Source organism: Vombatus ursinus, unplaced genomic scaffold (assembly GCF_900497805.2).
Source record: "Vombatus ursinus unplaced genomic scaffold, bare-nosed wombat genome assembly UNPS02014932.1, whole genome shotgun sequence".
Lineage (NCBI taxonomy): Eukaryota > Metazoa > Chordata > Mammalia > Diprotodontia > Vombatidae > Vombatus > Vombatus ursinus.
Genome location: NW_020954710.1, coordinates 8,608,758 through 8,635,908, shown reverse-complemented (window position 1 = coordinate 8,635,908; position 27,151 = coordinate 8,608,758). Strand labels below are relative to the sequence as shown.

The 27,151-nt window shown below is 40.4% G+C and overlaps 1 protein-coding gene across 6 annotated transcripts in view; it reads right to left on the bottom strand.

Annotated features, from left to right (window-relative positions):
• The window catches only part of RERE (arginine-glutamic acid dipeptide repeats), a 591,972-nt gene that overhangs the window by 68,195 nt on the left and 496,626 nt on the right, over positions 1-27,151 (bottom strand). For all 6 annotated transcript variants that reach the window (XM_027843796.1, XM_027843797.1, XM_027843799.1 and 3 more), the window contains one exon: positions 18,038-18,118. In XM_027843796.1, the coding sequence (XP_027699597.1) occupies positions 18,038-18,118 (81 nt within the window). The remainder of the gene's footprint in view (positions 1-18,037; positions 18,119-27,151) is intronic.

Below are 27,151 nucleotides of genomic sequence, written 5' to 3'. Positions count from 1 at the left end.
AGAGTTTTAACTGTGGTAATTATGGGTCTGGATGAATCATTCAGCCTTGTGATGAATCAGGGAATCAAGGTATAAATGTGTACACTAATGACCTAACCTTAAAATTACCAACATATGTTCTATATTAAAGGTTGCTACTGTCTATCAACAGCTGGGGATAATATTTGTTCCATTACTCTATGCTAAAGAACAAAATACTTACCAAGTTGCATCCTATACATTTTTTGTAAAAAGCTCAAATTGGGAGAGAAGAAAAATGTGTTTTATGGAAACTACCACTATCTCTACATATTTGAAAACTGAGTAAGAATACACTGTATCAGATGGTCAAGAATTATAAACACCAGAATTGTTAAATCAATAAAAACAAGACAGAATTTAGAAGATGGAAAAGCTTTAGATGTTGGAATCTGTCCTCATGTCATCATAAAAATGGCCTAAGTGAAGTAATGCAGCCTGCAGAAGCATACAACATGATGTACAGGTCACCATATGCTTGTGGCCCAGCCAGCTGGCACAAGGCACCTTGACAGTGATGGAGTTCTTTCTGCAGGCCATTGCCTGGTCCTCTGCAGAGAAAAAATGCCTCATCTTGCTCAAAGTAACAGTGGCTCAGAACCAAAACCCTGATTTCCTGGTTGTCCATATCACTTAATGTAAAAGCAGTAGCAGCCTTTTTGTTAAAATGGCTAGAGCCACGACATGATCCTGGGATCCCTGACAATGAAAAATATGAGGAAACAGCACTCTTCACTAACAGACAGAAAGAATCCACAGGTACGACCATCTGTGGGTTCAATTAAGTTACATGGACTAGTTATATTACATGAGAATATTCAGAGACCAGAGATTTGGAAATCATGTAGTACAATCCTCTTATTCTGCATGACTGGCAGAGCTAGTATCAGAACCTAGGTCCTCAATCACAAATCCATTGCTGCTTCTCCTCTATTCCACTCAACATGAGGGTCAAATGGGATCATGTCTATTAAAGGGGCTAGACCTGTAAAGCCTGATGTCCATGTAAATGTAAAGTAATATGTAGTGTGCCAAGGAGCAGCTAGGTGGTACAGTGGATAGAGCACCGGCCCTGAAGTCAGGAGGACCTGAGCTCAAATCCAGCCTCAGACTAAACACTTGACACTTACTAGCTATGTAGATAATAATGTATATTACCAACTCCATGGGGTTGTGTTAAAGAATAGCACATCTCTAACACTTTATGGTGCTACATGAATGGGAGCTATTATTATACACTGAACAGCCATAACTTTGTAGAGGGACCCAAACATGAATTTTGAAATTTCTATTTTATTTTTAAGACTTGCATCCTCTCTCCAAAATGTAATACTCATCCCAGACCTATCTGACAAGCCTAAGGGTGAGAATATTGCTTGATGGTTACCATCATGACAGGGAGTCAGTGACAGGAAGTAAGTCACTATGGGTAAAGTGCTTAACCTTTCTGTACCTGTGACCCTACATCCAAACCTTCTGCATATACAGAGACGCCAGAAGGAGTATGACGGCAATCTTAGCTGCCCTACTAGAAAGTATAGCAGATCACTCTAAAAAAAATTTTAAAGTTCCATATACTTTGTTTCTGCCCTCCTCCCACCCCCCACCCCCACCCCCACCCCAGGTAGCTTTGGCACAGTGAAAAGGGCACCAGCTCTGTAGTTCTAGGTCTTGGCCTAAAACCCTGCCTCTGACCCCATCTTTGGCAAGTTGCTCAACCTTCTTAGGCTTCTAACATCAGGAGGTTTGGACTAGATAGCCTTGAAGGGTTCTTACAACTCTAGGTCTATGATCCTATGAAAGACAACAAGAAAAGCAAGAGTACAAGGGTGTAGAAAATGAGTTAAGTTTGTGCATCTTCTCAGCTTCCTCTCCCTACTGGAAAAGGTAAAGCACAGTGGGATCTAAAAAAATGGAGCAGTTTGTATGAAGAAGCTTTGGCAAGGTTTACCTTTAAAGTCACAAAAATGGAGAACAAAATTAGGCTTACGGGAAACAAACCTAATCAAACCCTGAATAGTAACAAAGAACAAGAGAAACAAGTTTTACTGTATCACAATCCATACTCTGGCCAAGAGCCCAGAATTTTCATTGCAATTTTTCTAAGAAAAAGAGATTTGACAATAGCATTATCAAGGCCCTAGCTGAGGATATCTTATGGCACAACCAAAATTTGTGGGAGGTCAGCCTTTCAGGAAGTCAAAAAACTCAGCATGTGGAAAGAGTTAGAACTTTTATGCAGAGTGGTTTTTAAACATGACTACTGTTCTGTTCTGAAGTCTCAGAGCTTCACAGATCATTAAAGGAGAAAGAAAGGCACAGTTGGGAAAGTAAATCAAAAGTTCCTCTGGGATGTACAAATGCTTACTTGGAACATGCTTTAGGGCACAAATAGTCTCCATATTAAAAGGAAGGACTTTTCAAAATAGAAGAGGAAAATAATTTCTCATTTTATTATGAGCCAAGCATTTTCTTGCTGGTTTAGAGGTTAGACACATTATATATGATGATTCCATTCCTGCTGTGAGCTGGGGGAAAAGGAACCCTAAGTGGGCACAAAATAAAACAGAAAAGTCAACTGGGAAGAGGAGCTAAAGGGGCAATGACACAATTTGTGACATATTTTTCCACTGCTTTAATTCAACAAACATTTATTAAATGGTTACTGTGGTAGATAACTGTGCTAGGTGTTGGGGGAGACACAAAGACTGAGATAAGACACAATGTCACCCTCTTGGAACACATTTTAGCCGTATCCTTTCTCAGTATCTGAAAATGATATTCCAGCACCAAGGGATATCTCAATTGCTTCTGCACTGGGACATAAGGAAAGCTAGGGAAACAGAGGTTTGAATGTGTAACAAACACAGGACACATTTCTGAGGAGTAATTCAGCTGTTATAGAACCAGCAGAGGGAGGCCTAGATTAGAAAACTGCAAAGATAAGCTAACATTGTTTGTGTCCAGAGCACCAGCACCAGTTGGGGTCTGTAACCTGCTCTGCCCCCACTCATGTTTATTCCTAAGGGAAGTGCTAGATAGAGCACAGACCTGGGTCAACACCCCAATTAATTCACCAATTACTATCTCTGGTAGGGAGTGCTGGTGGTAGAAAGTGGGACCACAGACCTAACACAGCAACCGTTCTATTAATGGGTGTTTTGGGGGAGTGCTCCGAGGGACAGAGTTTAAAGTAGCTATCTGACCTTGGAAATGTACACATCCCACTATATTACTCTCATGATAAAATCCACTGATCCCTCTTTTAAGTGCTACATATTTGCTGAGTCTGTTTAAGAGAAAAACAAATTTAGCTTAAAACAACTGGTTTGAAGCTGAAGCTCTAAGCACAAATGAAGACATCCACATACTAAATTATTATGATTTTAATCTCGACCATAGTTACAGAAATGTATAGAAATAATGGAATTGGGCACTAATTAAGTGCCAAGATAGTGTGGATATTATTCCTGGGGAGAGTTTGGTTTAGGAACTGGCAATTAAAGCCAATGGTCTGTTCCACAAAGAATGAACGTTTTATTTCCTGCATGGTCGTGTCCTGGACAAAAAAATAAGAGGATAGTCTAGCCACTAGCAATCTGCTCAGTTCCACTTCAGGTGCTGGGATAGTCAACCTTGGATGCTACTGTTGCACCAGTTGTCCTACGTGCTTTATCTTAAAATGCTATGTGCCTAGGCTGAGTACGTGGCACCAAAGAGGCACAAGTGATTGGAGGTGATTTCCACCTCACGTGACCTCAAAGCATGTCATTGTCTTCTTATATACTTACATTTTAATTTTTTACTAATTTGTGTATGGTCTTATCTCTTTTAAACTAGACTGCTAGGTTCCCTGGGGACAGGGTCTCCATTTCATTCACTTTTATATCTCCTTCAGTGACTAGCATAGTGCAATGTACAAAGTAGGTATTCAAATCAATGTCTGCTCAATAAAAGAACAAAGTAAGATTCCACAAACGAAGCATGGACAAGTATGGAACATTGGCATTATTCTTTTTAGGAAAGGCCTTTTTTTTTTAAACAAGATAGTGATTATTAGCCCAGTTTCTGATACATCTTTCATATTGCTATCATATTGTCTGTGCATAGATGATTATAACTACTCACACTATTAACATACCAGAGGCAGGCTGCTAGCACAATGGATAGGGGAGTGGCCTTAGAACAAGAAAGTTATGTCAGGTCAACAAGCAGTAAGTGCTTACAGTGTGCCAGGCACTGTGCTAAGATGCTGAGGATACAAAGAAAGGCAAGAACAGTCCCCATTCTCAGGGAACCCCCAGTCTAATGGGAGAGACACTTCTGAGAACAGTGCTCAGCCCTTGGGATGCTACCAATCTTTCCCAAATATGGACTATGGACAAACAGAATCCACTTGTGAGGGGGCCATGTCAGTTTAAAAATTTTAAAAGGTGAGACATTTTCCACCCTCATTCTGGAATTGTAAACTCTAACTCTCTCTTTGGGGACAGAAGTGGCAGCACCCCTGACCTGGCTCACGTGGGCAGACCTCAGGACCTGATAGAAAGGGGGAGCATCTGGACAGGACACAGAGAACTCAGTGGTATCTTAACTACCTTAATACAGATGACCCTGACCTGTGATAAAGATCAGTGATTATGCAAGAGGTGACATCTCTGTAGCCTTAATGTTCCTGGTGATGCTCCTGCTTTATTGTGTGAAATCACAAATCTCAGGTACAGTTTACTTTTCTAAAAGTACATAACAAATTCCACGTGTCACTTTCAAAGCTTGGCTATGTTTCCTTATGAACTGCCTTCCCTTCTTTGGCTCACTTTTTAAAGTTTAATTAAAAAAATTTTAACTATCAAAACAAATTCCTGAACTGATCATGTTAAAAAAAAAGTAGGATAGCTATTTCAACCATAATTCCAGAGACATACACTTTTGCTTCCTGTAGCCTGGCTCATATTGTCTCTCTAGTCTAGGGGTTCTAAACCTGGGGTCTGTGAACTTAAAAAATATACATATATATTGGCTTTTCCAAACTGCCAAAGGGTTCTATAATGCAAAAATGATTAAGAATCCCTGCTATAGCCTAAAATGCCCAGCTCTACTAAAATTCCGACTATCTTTAAAAGCCTAGCTCAAATTTCACTTTTTCTATGACATTCTGCCTTCACTGACTTCCAGGTCCTCTGACTTTTCTACACCACACAACTGTTGAGCATATACTTTTACTTTCTTGTATATTTTACAATAGTTTAATTTCTACAAATAGATTGGGTTCCTTGAGGGCAGCAATTCAGTTACAAAGGAAATATGGTCTACTGGGTTCCTTTCTTGGCCATGCACTTGGCCAGTTCAATGCATACAGTCTAAAACAACCAACAGAACCAGAAGAGGCTGAACAGTTCGTTGCACAGAGTTGGCACTTAGTGAATGTTTATTGAACTAATGAGACAATACTACTGTAGTTTTATTACTCAGTTGCCTTGGTAGCACTATGCCATTTTTTGCTTCTAGAATCTGCCATGTTGTTGAGCACAGATGTGGTTTGATACTTGAGAATGAATTTGAAATTAGTGCCACCCACACTCTGGTCAAGTGAGCTAGACAGGCTAACTCAATGAATGATTTCCAAGATACAGACAAAAAGTGTAAATACTCTCTATATAGCTTGTACTACACTAGTCAAACTTAACAACCAAGATCCTAAGTATGCTGTCAAAGAAATTTATAAACTTCAGTAGTCAGAGCTCACATTTCTAATGCTTCAGAGTTCACTTCCACAAAACAGGGACTGGGGACACTGAGTGTGGACTTTCCTCCCAATAACCATTCAAGCAGGAAGTACAAACTAGTATGAATCCCCCCAATTTTTCATATGAGAAAACTGAGGCTCAGAAAATTTTAATGACTTGCTCATAATCATACTGTTAAGTAAATATTGCAGATAGGAGAGGAGAAATAGCCTGAGATTGTCTAACTTCCTGCACTCCTTCCACTATATCATGCTCCCTCTTTATTTTCAAGTTAAGGGTCCAAAATAAACAAACTGGACTAATGAGCTGATATTACTATTTGCCAACTGGATTTCTGCTCCTCTTTTATAAAATAGAAACCAAATGCAAACGGAATCACCATTTGTCCATGGAATTCAGAGGAGCTATTTTCTAGTACATCCTATACTGTCTCTGTGTTACCATATCATAATCTATAAGAACAAGTCTGGCATAGGGAAGAGAAGGGGACTGCTTTCCTGGGTTAGCAGGTGAGTTTATTATTTCCTCTTTCGAAGAAGAGGAAAACCTCACTTTGTTTTGTCAGATTCATTAAAATCCAATCTGGAAAATTCAGGCAGAAGTTAACTTTTACAACCTGATTCTCTAGATTATCTATTTGCACCACCCCAACTTCATTCAAATCTCTGATTCACTTTGTTTTGGCTATGTATAGAATTTTGATGGGCTTCAGAACCAAGAAATGAAGGAGGCCTGTCTCTGGTCCTCAAAGCTAAATTATTTCTCTTCCAAATTTCAAAATACTATTCCAAACAAAAATATTTCATCAACCTCTGAAATGAATCAATCAAAGCCTTTTGAACACCACAGTTCTGGAATGCGCATGAAGATGTAGGCATTCCTACTCCCTGGATGAAAGATAATCTAATCTGATCTTTGCCAAAGGAAGAAAGTACCTAAGTCAATAATTCACAAACCCCCAAAGAAAAGGCAGGTGCTTATACTACACTCCCATAAAATCCTCTTACACTAAGAAATACAAGATCATTAAGTAATAATTACTTCATGCAACAGAAAAGCAGAAGGCAACTTATCGTTGCTGAGCCAGTTTTTTCCAAATGTTATATGAGGGAAAAGGTTAGACATTAGAATGGACACTTGTTAAAAATGTAAGTATCCTCAGGACCTTTCCTTCTGGGGAAACTCAGAACCACCACATCAAACCACCACAGCAAGACACCTCAAACATCCAAGATTTCTTCACTGGAGCTTCTTTCCAACCATGCAGACAATTCCAGAGAATGCATTACCAAGATAATAAAACAGCATAACAGGGTGAATTTCTGACAGATGGAAAAGGGAGGAAAACTGCAAATGGTCATGTGAATATTGCCAGATCCACTGAGAACATAAGAGGGGTGTAAGACCAAATCCTTTAGATGATTCCCTTAGCTCACATCTCCAGTGTGCATCTTTTATACTAAAGATTTGCTTCACTGGTCATTCTGAAAACAAGCTGCAATTGGCTAATGGCTCCCTGTTGTTGATAACAATATGTCATCCTCAGTTAGCTCACTAAACCTGCTGATAAAAATAAACAATGGATCTCAATCTTATAAGTAACCCAGAAGACAGAACTGTGGCACAAAAGATGTACCTGATTTACTGGCCACAATAAAAAAGAACAGGAAAGTCCAGTGCTGGTACCATGCACCCAGGCCCTAGTTCTTTTTCTGGACACTATAGCTAATGAGGTTTTTTTCTCAATTATTCAAGCAAGCAGCCTATGGCATAGGCAGTCAATGCTTTCAAAGGTCAAATGCTTTCAAAAAGCATCATTTTAGCAGATTAAGTTACAGAAAAGAGAATAAACTCACAAAAGGAAAAACAAAAAACAAAAAACAAAAACAAAACACAAACAAACAAACAAAAACCTAGGGCAGAGAATCGCCTTGAAAACCAAGGGATCCGAGCCCATCCACAGGGCTCCTAATTACACATACAATGCCATTTCCCGTTTCCCACCATTACTTTCATATACCAATTTGCAAAATGTTTTTACAGGCATTATCTCACTTTATACTGATGGTATTTCTAGGTTAGACATCACATTCACTTTAGGGATAAGGAATTGGTCTTGGAAAGATTAAGTATCTCACTGTTAAACTGCAGTCATTGTCATAATACCCACAAAACAAGATACTACTGGAAATTCAAAGACATACAAGACAAGGACCCCATGTTAACCAGGAACATGGATTAAAATGGCAGGGACCTGAACCCAAAGAATATGACTAAAGTTAAATTCTTATATGGCAGCTATCACACAAATAAATTGAAATGGACTAGCTCAATTCATGGCAAATCTAACTTTATATATATGTATATGTGTATATATATATATATATATATACACACACACATATATATTTTTATACACACACATATGTATCTTTTATATGTATGTATATATGTATCTTTTATATGTGTGTATATATGTATCTTTTATAGAGATTTCTTTATATAGAGAATATAAATGACAAGACAATTTGCATCCAGAAAATAATCAAAAGTAGAATATAAACAGGTGGTTTGCAGTTCCTTTCTATGACAATACTGGTGTTTTGGAGACCACAAAGCCATAACCTTGATCCCTAGAGTAGTAGCATGTCAGATTGGCAACATATTGCCAAAGTTGAGAGAAATGACAAGGGCCTCCAGGGAATAAGAAAACTGAGAGGAGAAATAAACTATTAGAAAACTGGACACAGTGGGGCTACTCGATGTCTTTGCCCTAGGAGAGTTGGGACTCCTCTGGCTACCTGTAAGAGGCAGGGGCTTCTTTTGAGGTCACAAGAGCATGGTGACTATTAGAAAACTAGGTCAGAGAAGTTTAAAAAAACAAACCCAAAACCACCTAAGCCACAGCAATTTGTGACTCACTCAACAAAATTAGTGAGTGCCATCATTTCAGATAAAATACTAATTACCCAAGGATCAAGATACAAGCAAGCCTTTTTTATTTTTGTACCTTTCCTAGCACTTAAATATGTATGAAATTTTGCTTGGAGAATCTTAGGCAAAAAATTTTTTTAAAGCTAAGTTCCTTAAAAAATGTGCACACACACACATATATCCTTTAAGAGTAATATTTTAGTCTTACATGTGTGTTTATTTCTAAGGAACTTATTAACACTTGAAAGTAGAAATAGTTTATGGAGTTTAAAAAGTTGAAAATCACTTAGTTAAAATATAAAATGTTGACTGAGCACTGAGTGGATAAATATACTGGATAGCATGTAAGTAATCACAACTTATAAGTCTTTTTAAAGACCATTTCAACCCTTCCATTTGTTTTACTACCCCATAAAGAGGCAGTCTGCACAGGCCTAACAGCCATGAATGTCTCCATCTACAAGTAATATGGGTATCCACAATCCAGTCAAACCATTAGGAACACAGGTTGTTGAAGACCAACAGTAAATAAATAGCTCCTTCCTTGGAAATGGCTTTATGCTCAATGCTACTTAAACAGTTCATGGTGTTTTTCATTTGAGTATAGTTTCTACAGGTTCAGCATTCCATAAAAGGAAATGACTTTCTCAGCTACACTATTTCTGATACACAAAGAAAGTCCGTGATGTTCTGAGTGGGTATAAGGTTTTTAGGAGATCAGATAGTGAGGCCCTGTCAACTAAACAAGCTATAAAGTTGTAAATAAAAACCAGGTGCAGCCTCTCCCAACACCCACACTAAGTATTTCTGTTATGAAAATTGCCCAGTTGGGCTTACTGTGCAAAAGAAAGAAACAAAACGATCTCTTCCCCCCCACTCCGGTGTCCTTGCTTCCAACCGGACTGTAGGCCAGTAGATGATCCTTTGGGGTATCCAAAAATGGGTTTTAGGCCCTCAGACTTAATAGACTGAAGTCTAGTTCCTGTGCTGAACAAAAATAAGCCTTCTGCGCTGTGATGGCTACAGGACAGCTGTCCTTGCTGTTTATGTTGGCAGCCATTTGTATTTCTAATGGAAAATTTCAGCTCTGTCTGTACCAATGCTGGACCAAATTATTAAGGAAAATAAAAGGTATAAAGGCCTTCTCCCTCTCCCTCCTCCTTCCCTGCCCCTCCCTCAACCCGACAGCCTCTTAAAGTGCTCATACAGTTTCTCCAAATGGAACCAACACAAGACTGCAGGTAATGGGACAGATCAGATTTAGAGGTGGAGAGTGCACACATCATCCAATCCAATTCTCTCACTTTACAGGTAAAGAAAAAGGGTCAGAAAAGGAAGTGAAGGCTGCATGGGATGATGGAAAGTGCCCAGGATCCATAATTGGAAATACTTGGCCTAAATCCCAACTCTGTCAGTCGTCACCTTAGGTCAGTCACTACCTCCTTTTGGGACCCAGGTTCCTCATCTGCAAAATGAGTGGCTTCAACTCCATTACTTCTAAGACCTGTTAGAGAATTAAACCTAAATTAAATCTGTTTCCTAAGTTCCAGATGACATAGGTAACATGTAACCAAAGCCTTCTGATTTCAAATCAGCCCAGCAAGTCATATGACATATCTGAGCCTCGGTGGTTGCTATCTAAAGTACCCAACTCATAGGGTTGTTATGAGTGGCTAATAAAATCATGGACTGGAGTCAGAAGACCTGGGTTCAAATTCCACCTCTCACGCTGATCATCCATATGATTCTGGGAAAATCACTTAACCTCACAGTTTCCTCATGTATAAAATGAAGGGGAAGGCCTCTGAAGTTCCTTTGACCTCTAAATCTATGATTCTGAAAAATCAGATGAAACTACATATATGTAAAGCACTTTGCACCCTTTAAAACACTATGAAAATGTCAGTTATCATGGCTGCTGCAGCCATTACCATGACCTCATTTAGGGGAAGATCATCATTCAAAATAAAATGTTTCTTTAAAGAAAGCAAGACAGTGTTTATCCTGGTATAAGTTACATATGAAGCCTCCAGGTCAGAGTTCAAGATGACAGTGGTGATTTTAATGTGAAACCAAAACACTGGGGGCCAAGGAAAAGAAGAAGTTATGTTAAGAAACTCCACTGCTGCTCATGACAATTTATATCAACAGGGTAACGGGAAAGAAAGAATCCACTGGACTTTGCTTCTGAGTGTGCTGGACTGCTCAGCAGAGCCGCAGGCAGTTTTGGCCGGAGAGGTCTGAGACCTTCTCCATGCTATGCCACTGATATAAGACATCATCTCTTCAAATCACCCACCTGTTCAGGAATCCCATACTGTAGATTAGGTAACATGAGATTAAGCGTTACTGAAGCCAGAATTAAGACTGTTTATCTAAGACCACAACATGAAGCTATATAAAACTGTATGCTGCAACCTCATACTGGAGTCATCCTGCCTCCCAATATTAACAGAACTTGGCTTAGTTAGTCCCTGGGTTCTTTCCCAACAGAATTCATTTTTTACTAAGGAAATTTGCTGCCTGAAAGAGTTATTTTGCCTAAAGAAAAGAACAATGCATATTAAGTAGTTAGGTACATATTTCAGAAACTACATTCCCAGAAATATGACTAAAACACAGGTGGCTGATTTTCATGTTGTTTCCTGAATTGAAATTTTAAATCTTAGATCCCTGGCAGTCTTTTAACCCTGATTTAAAACCACTAAAAACAGTTATCATTTCACTGAGCTCTTGGTAACTGTCCCATCCAACAATCAAATGCTAAGTAAAGACATTTTTCTTACTTTCAAAAATGAAACTTTATTGATATATTTTATATTTGCAACACCTTCATTTCCCAATTTCTCTCTCCTCTCCGTTTCTCCTCCCAGAGAGCCATCCTTCTAACAAAAAATAAAAATAAAAAAGGGGAAAAAAACCAGTTCAGAAAAATCAACCAGCAAATTAACCAAGTTTTATTATTATTTGTGGTGTTCCACACTCACAGTCTCCCACATCTGCAAAGAAAGGAGGTAGGGGATAGAAAGACATTTTCAATGGAAAAAAAAAACCAGGATAAAAGTGAGATTTATGTCTTCATAACCCACTAATTTAGCTTTTCAGAAAGAACAAGTACTGCCTGCAGACTCCTTAAGTCTGAAAGCAGAAGAGGTTTCCAGTAGAGTTCATCTCAGGCCAGACAGCCCCATCGTAAGTGTTGCTGTGCTAGGTGCTAACCAAATGAGAGCAGAGGGCAGGAGACGGTTCAAGGGCATGCCTGCTCTCTCCTCCTGCATCCCCCAGAGACTAAGAGTATTAGTTTCATGACATTGCCTTACTCTAAATAAGCTAAAAGGCAGAGATATTTGTCTTTTTTCTAAACCTTGTTTGTTTCCAAGACAAGGACTGTGATGCCAACCCACTGAGTGTCCACTGTCTAATGTCCATACAATCTGATCAACTTGAATATAACTTACACACAAATCAAGATTTGTTTTATTTTTAAAATCCAAATGCCAAATACTGAAAACCTTAGAGTTTCCAGAGGAATTTCTGGAGATGAATGAATGTTGTCAGCTGATGGGATCTATTTTACCAATTTTTGACAAACTGTAAAGCATTCCAAAGCCAAACAAAAATGATTTGGGGATTATCTACTCTTTTGGGTTATTTGTGTAATGTTCCAAGGCAAACAATCCAAAAATGACAGTCATAGTCCTATTTTTGCAGGAAAGTAAACTAATCAAGAGTAGTTGTGTAAATCATATATAAAGCCCAAATGTGAATCTATGGCAGAGCTTTAAACAAAACCCAAGGGACGTAGTTCTCAATCTCCTTCTCAGAAGCCCAGATCATCGGACATTTATTTTGATTTACACAAATGGACTTAACACTATGGCCTCTGATGTGGTTTGGACCAAGCAGTGTCTGGAGAGAGAAGACCAATAACTAAAGTAAACCTGGAAAGCTCTGCCAAGATTTCTACATTTAACAACAACAACAACAACAAATTAAATGCTTTTGTCTACCTCATATATGTATTGAGAGAGAATAAATGAGGACATATGAGAAAGTGAAAGTATAAGCGATTGAAAGACAGAAGTCAAGAGCAAGACTGTTGAGAAAAGGATAAGGATAAGGATAAGGATAAGAATAAGGAAAAAGACTGAACACACACACAACCACAATGCTAAACGGCTTACACGAGCTCTTACTTGCACGTATTCTCTTGGGTATGATGAGGTTAACACAATACCAATTCAACTAAAACCTCCAGAACCACGTTGGTTTTCCTTAATCAAGACCAGCATTCCCATTTCAGCAGGGGCCATGCTCAGAAGAGCCAGGATTTAGTTCCTATGAAACCAATATAGAAACCTAAAAAAGAATAAGACAACTGGGCATTCATATTCTCCCCAGGAACCTCTCAGATGTCCCCGCATCAAAATGAGCTGGTAACAGTAGAGACTTCCTCACCAGAGCTTCAAGACCTTCTAATGGCTTTGCACTTCTCTCCATACCCTTAAGTGTTTTAGAGAGACTAGAAGAGATTTCTATAAAGCCAACATGGAACTCTCAACAAAGTTAAGTACATTTTGAGACATGCTCAGTAAATTATGGGTAGGGAAAAGGAGACAGAATTCAGTCCTTTTCACAGGCTGAGTTTTTGTTTGTGGTAGTGTAACCTTGGAAGAACCATTGAGGCCTCATGCACACCTGGGGCCGAAGAGCTCCTGGCTCATGTGACAGCACGGCTTCCTGTATTTCACATCCTGAGGATAAAAAATGCCAGAATGGGCACTCTGGGGAACAAAGTAATTTCCCAGCTTTTGACAGGATCTGATCAGTTGTGCACAAAGGAGATGCCTGAAGCCCACAGAGATGTCACAAAATACTATGGTTCTCTACAAGGACAAGAATAGCACATAGGTCTGCTGACCCTCCAGCTGACAAGGCAAGTTTTTCAGTTGTCTGTTATACCCTTCTGATATTTTAAATCATTAGGAAGTGATTCTAATAAAGAGAATGGAAATGTTCAAAGTGTCTAGGAGACTGAAGATGTAGTGTGAGAAAGTGGTGCGCCTTTAATAAGTAATCTCCTAAAAGAAGTTTACTCATAATCAAGTTCTTAAACAAGCAAAGCTGACTGCCTACAAATTTCCTTCATCTTCTGTACCAGGAGAGAAATAACCTTTGTCCTCCCTCTTGTGGGCTGTGAATGATTAGCTGGAGTGTACTGACAAATAAAGAGAAAGAAAGAGGGTGCCTGGAGGCCAGGATGCTTATGGTTTACCACACTGCTCATCAAATCAAGGCAGAATCCTTCAGAGATCTACAGAAGGGTTTTTTGAGTCTAGACCTGTGATTTCATTGATAGAGGGAACGCCTCCGAAGATATTCCCTCCACCAGGGCAGATCAGCAAGTATTTTGCAACTTAAAGACGTAAGAAAGTCACCTGGGGCATTGAGAGGTTAAATGACCTGGCCAGCCAAGGGCCACCCTTCTCTCCACATTATGCTGCCTCTGTGTAACATGTAACAGGAATGTTTGTAAGGGACTAACAATGTTATACAACAACAGAGAGTCTTCCAAAAGTCTTAGTGCAGTTATAAGGTATTAGAAGCTCAAGACTGCACTAAGACCTTTGGGATGCCAAGTACATACATTTCTGTCTCTCTCATTCCTCCTCCCACCCCCAATTTTTTTTTTTTAATGGAAATAGCTCTTCCAAATTTTTCTTTGCTTCTCCTTTTCAACAACCATACCCCGTTGAAGAGATTGGAAATATCAAGGTTGCTTGCTGCTATGAGGAAAACTGAAGCAATACCCGGAATGGTCAAAAGATGTAGACAACAGAGAGATTTTAAAAATTATTAAATTCTGGTTAAGAAGGAGGATGTTGAGAGAGACTAAGAGGACAGGTCTCAGTGATGAATCTTATTGTCATGTACACATTCAGTCACTACAGGACTAAATAAAAATGGGGGAAGGGAGTGGGGAAGGAAGAAGGGAGAGCTATTTATTAAGTCATTCATCAATCAAGAGAAGGGAACTGCTAAAAGATGTAATATGGCACAGTGGAAAGTGCCCTGAGTTTGGAGTCAGAGGATTTGGGTTTAAATTTTAGTCCTACTATTTAATACCTGTGTGACCTAAGATAAGTCACGTCACCAAGTCTGGATACCTCAGTTTCACCATGAGAAAGTTGTACTATATGACTTCTAAGGCCCTTTTCCAGCTCTAAATCTATGATCCTAGCGAAATTAAGCAAACTCTTCTAGGTCAAAGATTATCCCATTTACACCAAGACAGGTTAACACCAGTTTTTAATGGCTACAATAACAGCTCTTGAAATTGTTGCTAAATCTCGGTACTAAAATTTTAGTTAATACCATATATCCTGTATCACATTGTGCACACTTTGCATTCTGTCTCTACATTTTGCGGTACCCCAAGTTCAAATTCTGAAGTAATACTTTGTTTGCATGGAGTGCATGCTATGTCTGATCTGATACACACTCAGAAGTGTACTATGTACAGTAGAGACACAGGGACTTAGGAGCTTGGGGGGGGGTCCCCCTAAGGGGGATCTTGGTGGTTACTTAGCACAACCACATCAACTTTACCAAGCAGGCAAACAAAGGTTCGTATTGTCCCCATCTTACAGATGAGGAAGCTGAGGCACAGCTTGGTTAGGTGACTTGTTCAGAGTCACCAGGCCAAAACAAGGACTTTGCAGCAGGTGTGCAGGCTCCCAATACAAAGCTCCTGCCAATAGAACATGGACTTTGATGAATCAGATCCCGATGTACTTTAATGGACACTTCTCTTTTATACTATCACTAACCACAAACATGTAGGCTCTGATTCAATCATTATAAAGTTATTTTGGGGGCAGCTAGTTGGTGCAGCAAATAGAGCACCTGCCCTGGAGTCAGGAGGACTTGAGTTCAAATCCAGCTTCAGACATAACAACAATCACCAGCTGTGTGACTCTGGGCAAGTCACTTAACCCCAACTGCCTCACCCAAAAAAAAAAAAAAAGTTATTTCAAACTTCAAACAGATGGAAATGGCAGAAAGGTCAAATTTTACACTCCCTTCCACATTAACAATTGCCCCAATTCAATAGTTCTGGTAAGATTTAAAGAAATAAATTGAAGGCGCTGCACTGCAGAACGTTATGATTCTAGGTTACCTTTTAAAAACTTCATTTGCAAAGCACTTCATTTCCATTTTACAGAAAAGGAAACTGAGGCACAAGGAAGTCAAATAACTTGCCCCAAAGTCACAGAGCTTGTAAGCTAGAAGCAGTGTCAGAATGAGAGCTAGGGCCACAGAATCTAGTCTTTTTGTCACCTCTTCTGGACATGGGATTAGAGGCAGGTGGGATTTCAGCAAACAGTGCTGAGCCTGGAGTCAAGAAGACCTGAGCTCAAATTTGGCCTCAGATCAAACTGTGTGACCCCGGGCAAGTAACTTAACTTCTGTTTGCCTCTGCCTCTACCTCTACCTCAAAGAGTTGAAGCACCAAAGGAGATAATAGCTGTAAAAAGTGCTTAGCACAGGGCCTAGCACACAGGAGGTGCTACAAAAAAACTTGTCCCCTTCCTTTTCCCTTTCCTTCTGGACCATTCTTTTCTCAGTATTTTCAGAAACAAAAAAGAGCAATACTCAGTATAATTTGGCAGGGTGGAAAGAGCCCCTCCTGGAAATCAGGAGATCTATCTGCATTCTAATTTTGACTGTCACTAAATAGTCCTGTAACTCTGCATAAGTCATTGTCTTCTCTAGGTCTCAGTACACTCATCTGTAAAATGTAGTAACCATATGATCTCCACAAGTCTCTTTTAATGTTAAAATTTCACAATCTCATAATTTATCCCCTGATTAATACTAACTACCAAAACAGACATTTCTAGGCTTTGAACCTCAATAAAGCATCTCCATTCTTTTGTTGATACTGCCACATGTGAGGTCACTGTTTTGACAATAAGGCAGTGTGCTGGAGCCCTAGCTCTACTACTTATTACCTGTAATAAATTGGGTATTCTGAGCTTCATTTTCCTTATCTATAAATGAGGGGGTTGAACTAGATAATTCCTAAAGTCCCCTCCTGTTTTAGAGATTCTATGTATGTTCAAATAAAGTCCATTATATGTGGAAGTATGGAAGAAAAATGAAATTAAATCAAAACCTATATTAAAAAAAATCAAAGAATAATCAACTTTCATATGGCTAAATTCTCACACTAAGTGGTTATTTTTTTTTTCCCCAACCATCAAGCCATTAGTAATTTTGACATTGATATACTGCATAGAAAATGACAGTCCAGGCAAAGAGAGTGGAGGCTCCATCTTACTAAGCGCCTGTACCCCTGACCTTCCTGGGTTGCACAGAAAGGTCTTCACCCATAAGGAGATACCACCTGCACAAGCTTTGAGGGAGGGCAGGCAATGATGTGGAAAACAATGCTTGATTTCTCCTGGCATTTCCTTTATGTAACTGCACTTTGAAGAAGTACAGAACATTTTTATTTCCCAAAAAGCCCTGCTAACTCAGTGTTTGACAGGAATGGGAAGTGAACTGATTCCCAGCTCTGTGAAATTCTAAGGTAAAATCTGATGGAAAGAACAGTCTTTCCAGGCAGGGATGCTGAAGAGTTAAAAGAACTACCCAAACCAGGGCAACATTTCATAGAAAAACCAGCAATAACCAGCAGAAATGACCATATATTTATAATTTGCTTTGTTTTGTTTTAGGTTTTTGCTAATTACTAAATTTAAACAATGATATAAGTGAATTATCCTACCGCATTGACTTTATTTAAAATTAGATCTTAATTCCACAACGCTCACTAGCCCTCTCCTTCCCAAAGGCCACTTCTTATGATTACAAAACAACTTTATTTTCTTCAAGGTTATAAGTATTGATTCATTTTATTAAACCACTTGCTGCCTAGGTTTATGATATAAAGTCAAAAGTTGATTTTTTAAAAAGGAGAAGAATTATCCTAGCAAGAGCTCTCTTTTTTCGGTGGCCTGCTCTAAACACAGTCCAGGGTTAAGGGAAACAATTTATTAGTCCAATCTAAGGGTGAAAGGGAGCAGGAGAGGAGAGGCACACAGTCTAGGGAGCCGAGTCACCCCCCCCCCCCAGCTTCAAGGAACACAGAGCCCTGAGCCTCTCCCCCCATTCCTGCACGCCGAGCAATTTCCCTTAAGTACCCCCTTCCCGCCCCCCCCCCCGCGGCAGACCCCCCGCCCCCCGCGCCTCCAGCCCGGACCCCCCCCCCCCCCCCCCCCCCCCCCCGGGGGCCCCCCCCCCCCCCCCGGACCGAGCCCCTTGGTACTCACCGTTTCCTTATTGGGAAGCAGCTCCTTTCGGATCCTAAAGAAGTTCTTGCCGTACTGTCGGAGCCCCTTAATGAAGCGTTTCTGCGTTAAAAGAAACAAATGGGATGTAATTTTTTTTTAAAAATAAAAATAAAAGCAACAACAAAAATCAAACAGGAGGTCAGCAAAGCAAATATCTTTTTACTCAGCACAATAAAATGAATAAAGGTTTAGGCTAGCGAGTCAAGCTGGGTCACAGCAGGATCCCTCCTCCTCCAGGGACTGGGGCCAACCAGCACCGAAGGGGGGGGTGGGTCGCCCCAACACCAGCAATGGCTCACAAACGACGTAGGGCACTGGCGTTTCGGGAAGAAACTTGGGGCGTTTGCGGCTCCCTACAATCTGTCCGGCCAGGGCCCGGCCAGAGCCTGCGAGCTCGCGTTTGTTTCTCAGTGGGGTCGGCAGCACAAACACTGTCCGTGTTTCATCAAAGCAAAGCGGAAGCGAGCTGCTTCCCACGAAAAGGGGGTCTTCTTCCAGGGCGAGGGGGAAGGAGGTCCGAGCAGATCGGCAGTCCGGGGACTTTCCTCCAGCTGGGCTTCCTAGAGCTGGAGAGGAACTCAGCCCAGGGAAGCTGCCCTGGGCAGCTTCTGGGCCTCCCTGCAGGGCCTGGGGGCTGCCCCCGGGCGCCCCATCCTTTTCCCCCTCCCAGAGCAGCCCAGCCCTCTCTCCCTCGGGCCGGCTTCTGGAGGGTCCATGCAGGGTGGGCAGAGGGGGCAAGCAAGGGCTGCACCACTCCCGGAGCGCTTCCCATCTTTTGCAGGCAGCGACTGGAAAGAGGGGAGGGAGGACGGAAAAGAGGGAGGGATGGCAGGGGAGAGAGGGAGGAAGGAAGGCCCGTACCCCTCCCCCCAAACCCCCCTTTCCCCAGCCACAGGTAAGGCTAGCCAGGTGCCCTACACAAGTCTCCAGACGTGGGGAGCAGCCGTCGCTGCCACCGCCACTGCGGTGGTAAACCAAACCCGCTTGTCACTGGGGGCTCTGACACTACAAAGGGGAGGGAGGAAGAAGAGGAAAGGGGAGGAGGAGGCTTGGAGGTGGCGGCAGCGGCTGCTTAGCATGTGATCCCGGCTGGGCAGGGCTGGGCAGGGCTGGGCTGGGCTGGGCTGGGCTGCTCCGAGACAGTCAACCAGCTCCCTGCAAAAGGTGGCCTGGATCCCCCAGCCCCATCCTAATCCAATTCACTACCGGAGGGGAAAGCTAGCTTCCCTCCAGGAAACACTGCAAGAAATGGGGAGTCAAATGTAGTCACCAGGGAATGTGGCACTGGGATGCAGGTCAGTTCGCTTCATAACTCCGCCGCTTCAGCCTCAGTTTCCCCTTATAAGAGAGGGGAAAACAAGCCCTATCCCTCCACAGGTGCTTCGCGAAATTTATGATGGGCCTTTATTTACCCTTTGAAGTGGGGAAGTTTCCCTAAATGAGCAAGCTAAAAGATTACCTCCCTGCTTTGCTCCACTTGCGAATAATATTAGCCTAGGCATCTTCGATCTGGTCAGAAAGAAAACCACTTTGAATCAACTCCAACCACGGTTCCCAAGTTTGGAAGTCTTTCCCAATTCCCTCACTTGTCCCAGAGATTTCCCAGTTGAAATAACTTTCTATGTAAGTTGTATTTACTTGTCCATGTACCTATGTATATTCCTCCAAAAAGATGTTAAGCTCTTTGAAAGGACTTTTTCCTCCCCCTCCCCTTTATATCTCTAGCACTTTGTTATTCTAAACTTCTCCCCACCCCCATCTCGACTGGCTCTGAAACTCCCCAGGAACAAGCTTCCTCACCATGGCCATCCCCCACCCTGCACACATTGTACATCTCCTGTTTTGAAAACTATAATCAGGCAAAGTGACCTTTGCAGCTGGATATGGTTATGTCATATCAACTAATCCTATCACTCTAGACACCATCCCCTGTGACTTTCCAGACCAAAACATCTGTCCCTAGCCACCTTTTCACCAAGGTGACGTCTCTAATTAGAACATAAGAATCCTGAGGGCAGGAAATGCCTTCTGTATTTATATTTCCCCTTATTTAGAACAGGCCATCTCACACAGTAAGCAGTTAATGTTTTCTCATTAATTAGTTCATTCAAGACCCCACATATCTGTGCTAGGCTAGCCTAGAACTAAGAAAGTAGGCTTGGTCTTTGGTTATAAAACTGAACTAACCTCAAACATCATTATTCCAAGCTCTGAATATCCAGTTTACTCCCTACAGAGGTAGAAATTACTTTCACTTTCAACATAATTCACATTCAGTTGGGAAGGAGGGTAGGGCACCTACACAGAGGAAAGAGCACAATAAAGCTGCAGGAAAAAAAATGGGAAGGAAGGAAAATTTTGAGAGGGAGCAAAACCTAAGAGGTAAAGCTAGTTTTAAGGCAACTTATACCCTGTCATCAAAACTGTCTTCTGAAATCAACAAAGTTAAACTGAATACCAATTGTGTGTTTAGCCCTGCGTGGGATAAAAGAAAAGGACCTCAAAGACCTCACCACAAACATAGCTGTTGTTTTAACAGTAGGATAATTCTCCAAGAAACCTAGGCTCAAACTCACACCCATCTAGAATTCTGCCCTGTTCTATTCACTTTTCCAAACTAAATCAGTCACAAAATCCTGTCTATTTTTCTTTCAAGATGTCTCTCCAAACCATGCCTTGCTTTTCATTCCAACAATGAGAACCCCAGTTTAGGCTCTTATACAAGAGGCTTCTAACAACAAGTTTTCCCATCTCCAGTTAGTTCCCCACTGCCAACCCATACTGCATACCACTTTAAGATTAATCCTCCTAAAGCACCAATTGTGTAGAGAGTATTTTTTTTTGAAAGGGACTGTTTTTATTTTGTAAAATTAAAAGCCTTTACATAAATAAAATCAATGCAGCTAGAATAAAAAGAAAGGGTCTGCATTGGGGGAAATTACTGTATTGAATATCTGATATGTCTGAGGACCAAAATCTATATGGAACTGACAGAAGTCTGCCTGATAAACAAGTGATTAAAGGACATGATTAATTTTTAAAAGAACTGCAAACTATGAACAGCTATCAGAAGAAAATTTCAAAATCACTAATAATTAAACATGCAAACAAAAAACAACTCTAAGGTATCACTGTCATACACATTAAGTTAGCAAAAATGGCAAGAGATGGCAAAATTCAATGATGGAGGGGCTCTGAGAAAACAGGCATGCTAACTCACTGTTGGCTGAGTTTCAATTATCCTAGCAAAAATTTTGGAATTACAGAAGGTAAGTTATTAAATGGATCATGCCCTGTGATTACAGGGTGGTTAACAACAGCAACTTTATAGGACATGAAGTCTTCATTTTATAAATAAGAAAACTGAAGCCTGAAGAGGAGACAGGGTGTGTGTGGTGTGCGCGTGCGCATATACACAAATATATGTATATATGTGTATATGCATGCTCAAGGGTATATTTTGTTGTTCAGTCGTTTTCAGTCATGTGCAACTCTTTCTGACCCCATCTGGAGTCACTCCACTGGAGTGGTTTGCCATTTCTTTCTCCAGCTCATTTTACAGATAAGGAAACTGAGGCAAACAGGGATAAGTGACTTGCCCAAGGTCACATTACTAGTAAAAGTCTGAGGCAGATGTGAACTCAGGAAGATGAGTGTTTCTGACTCCAGGCCCAGCGCTCTACTCACTGCACAACCTAGTTGCTCTTCAGGGGTATATGTATATGCATATGTAAATGATGGGTAACAATGACCAGTACACAAGGTAAAACAGGTAGTAAGTGATAAAAGCCAAGGCCTGAACCTAAGTCCTCTGATTTCAACATTTTTACCCTGCCATACTTCCTCCTGAAAGGAATCACATGTAGGACAATATTCAAATTGTGATGTATACGAAATATTTTGGGAGAAATATATTAAATATTTATGGTAAAAGAAGGAAACATTATGTGCCCAATGATGGGAATGGCCGAATAAACTTTAGCATATGAATGTAATGAAATATTAGTACATTACAAAGAATCATGATCATGAAGACTTTAGGAAAATGTGGAAAGAGCCTTATTTGAAAGGACAGACAGTGAACAAAAGAGCCATAAGAATGTCCACAAAGACTGCAATGATATAATTAAAAATAACACTTAAAAAAGCAAAAATAAAAAAGAATACGAGAACTCAAGTTGAATACAACAGATGATATCGGTGATATACTTTCAAAGATAAAAATATATATTCTATCTCCTAACAGCTGGTAAGATAAACAAGAAAATTCCATTTATTATCAGTAATAATCAAGCCAGTAATTTTTTTGGCTAATTTTTTTCAAGGGAATGTACTATGAGGAATGTACAACTATCTGGTTGTTTCTTGAGAAGTATCTTGCATCAAAATAAAACGTATGAAAAAAATAAATTTCATCAAGTTAAACTCTCCCCAATACCCTCATAATATACACCCCTTAAAAAATTCTGATTGTTCCCTAATAGCTATAGAATAAAGCTCAATCTACCTTGGCATTTGAAGCTATATGCTGCCTGACCCAACATAATAACAAAAATAACACAGGATATTCACATAGGTCTTTATAGTTAACAAAGCACTTTCTATTCATAATCTCATTTAATCCCCCAAGAGATGTGTGAGATAGATATTACAGATATTTTATCTCCCTTTTACACATAAAGAAACTAAGGCACAAAAAAGTTAAATTTCTTGTCCAAGATCATATAGTCAAATAGATCAATAAACATTTTTTAACTAGGCACGGCACTAAGTGCTAGGGATACAAACAGAGGTAAAAGTCAGTCCCTGCCCTCAAAGCAATCACAATCTAATGGGTGAGACAACAAACAAATATATATATAAACATACTATATATAGGATAAAAAGGAATTCTAATTTCCCTCATTTTGTGTAAAAACTAGGGCATGTTATGAGGTCACTATGGGTGGAAAAGATGCAGGAGATGGAAATTCAGCCCTTGGCTTTATCAATCAGTCAATTAATCAATAAACTTTTTATTAAGTGATTGAGGATTAAGGGTTGAGGATTAAAATTAAATTCTCTAAACCCAAATCCAGTGCTCTTTCCACTGCATTATAGCTGCCTTTTATCAATATTATTTCCAATTGATCACATAGAGCCTTGACTCCTATTTCACTGAAAAAAAAAAAAAATGAGGCCATTTGCCAAGAGCTCCCTCTTCTACCCTGTTCTTCATGTCACATCATTTTCTTACCTGGTTGCACCACTTTGGGACTTCTCTGACTGACTTCACCATATCTCAGGAAGCCCATAATTGGGATAATCCCATCATCCTGTAAGATCCCAGAAGCCTAAGTACTCTACCTCATTATTATCCTCTGCCTTTCAGACTGGAGGGTAGGGAATTGAACTCCAAACCTCTTTTCTTTTTTTCTTTTTCTTTTGGTGAGGCAATCAGGGTTAAGTGACTTGCCCAGGGTCACACAGCTAGTAAGTATCAAGTGTCTGAAGCCGAATTTGAACTTAGGTCCTCCTGACTCCAAGGCCAGAGCTCTATCCACTACACCACCTAACTCCCCCCAAACCTCTTTTCAAGAAGAAGGTTCAGCTTAGACATCTCATTTCTCACTCCACTGCACTAATGTTGAGACTTCTTTAACTTCTACACCACGCCTTCAAGTCGAGTACCTTCCTCCAGCTCCCTTTCAGGTTCGTTTTGTGTTCAGTCTTCCCCTACTAAATTGTAAGCTCTTTGAAGGCAGGGCTGTCTCTTTTTCTTATCTAAATTCTCAACATTTTGCACAGGGCTTGGCACATGGCTGGTTCAATCCTTTCAGTGATGTCAGATTCTTCATGACCCCATTTTGGGATTTTTTTTTTTTAATTTTTGGCAAAGATACTGGAGTGCTTTGCCAGTTCCTTCTCTAGATCATTTTACATATGAGGAAACTGAGGTAAACAGGGTGAAATGACTTGCCCAGGGTCATACAGCTGGTAAGTATTTGAGGCCAGATTTGAACTCAGGAAGAAGAGTCTTTCTGAATTTAGATCCAGCGTTCTATCCACTGTCACCTACCTATTCATTTGGCACATAGTAGGTACTTAATAAATGCTTACTATTAATTACTAATGCTTACTCTTAATTGTTCATCATTACCTAGACAGGGGCAGTTAGGCAGTTGGGTGGATAGAACACTAGATTTGGAGTCAGGAAGATTCAGACACTAGCTGTGTGATCCTAGGCAAGTCACTTAATCTCTGTTTGCATCAATCCACTGGAAAAGGAAATTGCCAAGAAAATCCCATGAACAGTATCGGTGTTCATGGGGTCACAAAGAGTTAAATATCACTGAATAATACCACCACCCAGATGGCTTCTGCAATTATTTCTTCCTTTACACCCATCTCACATGAAGAGGAGGCCATTCTCCTTGCAAAGGCAAACTCCTCTATCAAGTCCTTCTTAATCTTAGGGCCTTCTGATGTTGTCTTCAACCTATCCTGTGTATACTGGTTTAATACTAGTTGTTTGCTTATCGTCTCCTATATTAGACTGTGGGTTCTTTGAAGACAGGGCACAAGTGACCTCATCCTATCTTTTCCAATTGAGTGCTCCCTCTATCGTCCCTACTTTATCTTTAATATTTGATTGTTCTCTGTCTACTGGCTGCTTCCCTAATATCTACAAACACGCTCATGTGAGTACCATACTCAAAAAACCTTCATTTAATCTTCCTATCCCCACTAGCCATCCTTCTACACCTCTCATTCCTTTTGTGGTTAAACACCTTGAGAAGGGCCTCTACAATAGGTGGTTCTGATTCATTTTCTTTAACTCTCTTCACTCTTTGCAGTATGGCTTCTGACCTCATCATTCCAGCAAAATCAAATTCCCCAATCTCTTCATTGCCAAATCCAATGGCCTTTTCTTAGCCCTCCTCCTCCTTGACCTCTCTACAGCCTTTGAGACTGTGGATCACACTCTCTTCTTGGTTATGCTCTTCTCTTGAGGCTTTTGAGTCACCACTCTATCCTGGTTCTGCTCTTATCCACCTTTACTGGCGATGTTCATGGACTTCACAATCTCTAAAGGTGGGAGGACCCCAAGGCTCTGTCCTGGGCCTTTCATACTATTTCACTTGGAGATCACATCAGCTTTCATGCTTTCAGTTATCATCCCTCTGCATGACTCTTTTTTTTTCTTTTTTTCCTTTTTTTTTTTTTGCAAGACTCTCAAGATGTATTTGTCCAGCCCTTACCTTTCTTCTGCCCTCTATCTTCGCATTTCCAACTAAGTTTTAGATAATTCAAAGTGGATGTCCCCTAGACATCTTAAACTGAACATGTCTAAAATAAACTCATTATCTTTTCCCCAAAACTCTTGTCCCTTCCAAACTTTCCTACTGCTGTAAAAGGCATAACCATTGTCCCAATCTTCCAGGTTCACAATCTAGGTGTCATTCTTGACTCCTCATTCTCTAACCCCACCCCATATCCAATAAATGGTCATGTTCTGCCTCTAAACTCTTCCCCATTCCAATTCATCCATCACTAAGCTGTCAAATGGATCTTCTTGGAGCACAGATACAACCATATCATTGCCGTATTCAGTAAACTCTAGGGGACCTCTATCACTTCCAGGATCAAAAATCCTTAGTTTAGATTTCAAAGTCCTTTATAATCCAGTCCCTTCCTACTTTTCTAGTCTTACACTTTACTGCCCTCCACATACTCTATGGTCCAGACTGTGATGTCCTTGCTGTTCTTCATGCAAGGCACTCCATATCCCCACTCCCGGCATTTTCACTGATTGTCGTCCATAGGTAGAACTCTCCTTGTTCATTTCTGCCTTCTGGCTTCCTTCAAGGCTCAGTTAAAGTCTCACCTTTTTCAAGAATTTTCAAGTCCTTCTTAATCTTAGTGCCTTCTAATATTATCTTCAACTTATCCTGAGTATAGTGGTTTTGTACATAGTTGCTTGCATATTGTCTCCCCCATGAGAATGTGAGTTCTTTGAAGACAGGGGCTTATTGTTTCACTTTTTTATTTTTTAACATCCCCAGCACTTAGCATTATGTCTGGCATGTAGTAGGCAATTAATAAATGTTAAGTTGACTGATATTAAACCAAATCAAACACTTTAGACAAGGGTGTCTTGTCATGTCTGCCTTTTTTGCCTTCACTCAGGCTATGGCATGGTTCTTTTAGAACCACTAAGAAAATCTCTGAAAAATTCTACTCATTCTTTATTGGTGAAGAGGGAGTATTATAATGGTTTCACTGGTATAGGAAACATTCAGTTTGGAAACTCCTTTTCTCAATGCACATCTGCCAATTAGAGCTAGTTGCCACAGACAAGTCCAGTGATTTGCCAGGTCACAAAGTATATGCCAAAAACTGGATCTGAACTTAGGTTTTCCTGACTCTGAGGCAACCTGTCCATCCATTGTGCTATACTACCCTTTCTACTCATGTACAGTTCAAGCTTAAATGAAAGCAAAACTGATCTGGTCTGACCTTGTCTCCCTACCCCACTCCCACTTGGACAGCCTTCCATAACTCCCTAATAGCACGAGGATCAACTCCTCTTTTTGACCTTCAAAGTTCCTCATAATCTGGTCTCTCCCTACCTTTCCAGTGTTCTTACACCTTACTGCTTTCCACGTACTCCATGATCTAGAGACAATGGCCTCCCTGCTGTTGTATGCAGAGGATGCTCTCTATTCAGACTCTAGGCATTTTCACGGTCTGTCTCTCATCTCTAGCTTCCTAGGTAGTTTTATATTCTGCAAGAAGCCTTTCCTGGTTCTCCTTATTCTTAATGGTCTCCTTCTGACATTATCTCCAATTTATCCAGTCTATATCTTGTTTGTATGAAGAATGACTCAGGTCTGGATACTGGACACCCTCTCAACTCTCACTCAGTTGCCTCTCCCCTCTGATCACAGAGTTGGAGGGGGAACACTAAACTGTAAACTAAAAAAGCAGTATACGCTAAAAGAGCCTTCTTTTATAAAGAGCTCACAACCTTCCTGATAACTTCATTCTACTATCAGCAGCTCTGCTTGGTTTGACTCCACTGAACAAAATGCTTCCATGCTGGATACTTGC